Source organism: Lactuca virosa, chromosome 4 (genome assembly GCF_052849685.1).
Source record: "Lactuca virosa cultivar CGN04683 chromosome 4, Lactuca_virosa_CGN04683_v6, whole genome shotgun sequence".
NCBI lineage: Eukaryota > Viridiplantae > Streptophyta > Magnoliopsida > Asterales > Asteraceae > Lactuca > Lactuca virosa.
In genome coordinates this window covers 245,158,525-245,161,793 of record NC_136429.1, presented here as the reverse complement: position 1 = coordinate 245,161,793, position 3,269 = coordinate 245,158,525, and the positions used below count along the sequence as shown (strand labels likewise).

The 3,269-nt window shown below is 38.9% G+C and overlaps 1 protein-coding gene across 1 annotated transcript; it reads left to right on the top strand.

Annotated features, from left to right (window-relative positions):
* The first annotated feature begins 1,125 nt into the window (after positions 1–1,125).
* LOC145108161 (protein NUCLEAR FUSION DEFECTIVE 4-like) lies at positions 1,126–2,919 on the top strand. The gene is made up of 2 exons (XM_079045159.1): positions 1,126–1,658; positions 1,737–2,919. The coding sequence occupies exons 1-2, from the start codon at positions 1,188–1,190 to the stop codon at positions 2,811–2,813; spliced, it is 1,548 nt and encodes a 515-aa protein (XP_078901285.1). The 5' UTR covers positions 1,126–1,187; the 3' UTR covers positions 2,814–2,919.
* The last annotated feature ends 350 nt before the right edge of the window (positions 2,920–3,269 follow it).

Genomic DNA, 3,269 nt, shown 5'->3' with positions numbered 1-3,269 from the left:
CTATGTGGCATGCCACATAGACTGCTTAACTAGATATAATAGATGCAGTGGATAAGAGTGGACGGTATGGCAAAGAAAAAAAACGCCGTTGAAAGTCCACATAGGCATAAAACCCTCTTCATCTTTCCACCACAAATTTTCAAGGGTGGTGTTCCAAAGCTAATAATGCAGTTATGAGGCAAATTAAAGAAGGAAAATAAAAGGGATAACACTCGTTGCATCTCGTTACCACCACCACGAAACATCACATAACGGCTGGGGGGGGGGTTCCCGGTGTTCACGGTGTGAAGGTGCAGATACGTCGGTAATAACGAGCCATAACGTGTCCACACCGGATAGTCTAAAGGGATAGATTTGCAAAAAAATTAAGGTATATAAGTACGGTTTGAACTTGTAGCACTAGATAATGACAACCATACTTCCATGATCAAATTTATTATTAGTCTTTTTGTATTTTATAGGATTTAGAAAGATATTATTGGATTATATTAATTAATTTCATTATTAGTTCTGCAGCTTACACATTTTTCTACATGTTTTAGTTTGGTGAAAGAATGCCTCGTTTACCATGTGCTCATAATAGACTTCACAATAATGTAACAATACAAAGATACCTTTTATATTTTATAAGATTTTGAGAGATATTATTGGATTTTATTAATCTGACATTCTAATTTGTATATAAATAAATAAATAATGCTAGGGTTACCATGTGAACAAAATAGACTTCAAAATAATAGAATAATCAATACTAGGCTCTTTGTCATTGAATTGTTTACATGCTCACATTACCATGGCAAAGTTTCAAACAGACAAACCGCGTATATCTAGCTATATTTTATTTTACTTGCTTTAAAGTTTAAAGTATGCTTATTCATTCACTTTATTTTAATAATATTGCAATATATATATATATATATATATATATATATATATATATATATATATATATATATATATAATGAAGTATTTTAATCATATATTGCAAAATACACATGTGTATGGTCGGTAATTACATAAACTACTTGAGTCAATAAATAGGCTGGCGAGATCTCCTCTTTGAAAGGTCGCGCGTTCCTACCACGCGACATTGATCCAGATGTCTATTCCTATTATAAAGGAGCATAAACCATAATCGCTACACGCACGTTTGACGGAGTAGACCTGTAAAAGGTAACAAATAAAAAATGGAAAACAGCAAATGGATAGCTACGGTGGCGAGCATATGGATTCAGTGCAGCTGCGGTGCTTCCTACGCCTTCGGAATATACTCCGCAGCCCTCAAATCCAGTCAAGGTTACGATCAATCAACTCTCGACACCGTCTCCGTTTTCAAAGACATCGGCGCTAACATCGGAGTTTTATCCGGTCTCCTCTACCACGTCGTCACCGATCACAAACGCAGTTCACCTCCGTCGTCATCTCGTTTCGGATCCGGTCTTTCGGTGGTTTACTTGGCCGGAGCGATTCAGTTCTTTGCCGGTTACTTCCTTATGTGGTTATCCGTTACCGGGGTCATTGAGAAGCCTCATGTCTCCCTCATGTGCTTCTTCATGTTCATGGCTGCTCACGCACAGACTTTCTTCAACACCACAAATGTCGTCGTCGCTGTTCAGAACTTCCCAGATTACAGCGGAACCACCGTTGGCATTATGAAGGTAATATGATTTTCTTGTTTGATCATACATTTGAAAAAGGAAGAAGGAAGAGTTATACTGAAGTAAATTATTTGTAAGGGGTTTCTTGGTCTAAGTGGAGCGATACTGATCCAAATCTACCAGACGCTATTTGATGGCAACCCAAGCACCTTCTTGCTGATGCTCGCTGTGTTTCCGGCTGCTGTGTCTCTTCTACTTATGTCTTTGATTCACGTAAATCCAATGAATACGACCAACGACAAACACCATTTGAATGGCTTTTCATTGATCGCTCTAGCCGTTGCTGCATATTTAATGATCATAATTATCTTTCAAAATATGTTTGTAATCCCATCATGGGCTCACATCCTTACAACCGTCGTTCTTCTGATTCTGGTGTCTACACCTCTTCAAGTCGCGGTCTCAGCTCAAAGAAAGGAAAAACAACCGCCGTCACCCGCCATGGCTCCGTTGATTGTAGCCGCTGACAAGGACGGAGTGGTTGAAATGAATCTGGTGCAAGCGGTGGGAACTGTCAACTTCTGGTTACTATCTGTAGCGATGGTGTTTGGGATGGGATCGGGAATGGCGACGATCAACAATATAAGTCAGATAGGCGAGTCTCTCGACTACTCAACTTTTCAGATCAATGCGATGGTTTCTCTATGGAGCATATGGAACTTTCTTGGCCGATTTGGTGCTGGTTTTGTGTCTGATGTGTTTCTACACAGATATGGATGGGGGAGACCATTGTTTATCTCGCTGACACAAGCAGCCATGGTCGCCGGCCATTTGATCATCGGGTCAGGTGGGAATTTGTACATTGGTACAGTGATCGTGGGCATTTGCTATGGATCACAGTGGTCTTTGATGCCTACAATCACTTCGGAGATCTTTGGAGTGAAGCATATGGGGACGATTTTCAACACAATTGCTGCGGGTAATCCCATCGGGTCGTATATACTTTCTGTGGGAGTGATTGGTAGGATTTACGACATGGAAGCTGAAGCAGGAGGAGGAGGTTCTTGCCATGGGATTCATTGCTTTATGGTTTCGTATTTTGTGTTTGCTGGGGTTTGTGTTTTTGGGTTTCTTGTTTCGTTGGTGTTGTTTTTTAGAACAAGGGGGTTCTATGCGTTGATTTTACAAAGACGATCGAAGCAACTTCTGGTATAGCTAGAACGAATGGAGGTGGTTTTTGCTGTGTGTGTTCGAATCGAGTCTGTTATACTTTCATCTTCATTCACTTTTACACAACATAAATGAAACTCAAATTTGTAGACATGTAGAACAAACTGTAAAACAATAATAGTTTTTGAAATCATGATATAGAAACAGATTGACCGCTATATGAACAGTGCGAGAGGAGAGAATGTGTTGATCACGTCATAATTAGAAAGTCAGATAGTAGTTGAAGCACATGTTAAAGAGTGTCATTAGTTGCTGTTAAAGTTTGTTAGACTCACTATAACGGCATCGACAATTAATTAATTTACTACACAACTCTAAGTTAATTTTCTTACAATGCATTGAACTGTTCAATGCATTATATATTTAATAGCTAAAAGAATTCATTTTTCTCATTGAAGAGTTCAATGGTCATTGAACTCTATATTCATTATATGCCAACAT

Coding starts and splice junctions, on each gene's coding strand:
- LOC145108161 (XM_079045159.1), top strand. CDS start 1,188: ATGGAAAACAGCAAATGGATAGCTACGGTGGCGAGCATATGGATTCAG. Junction 1,659..1,736: donor CCACCGTTGGCATTATGAAG/GTAATATGATTT, acceptor ATTATTTGTAAG/GGGTTTCTTGGTCTAAGTGG.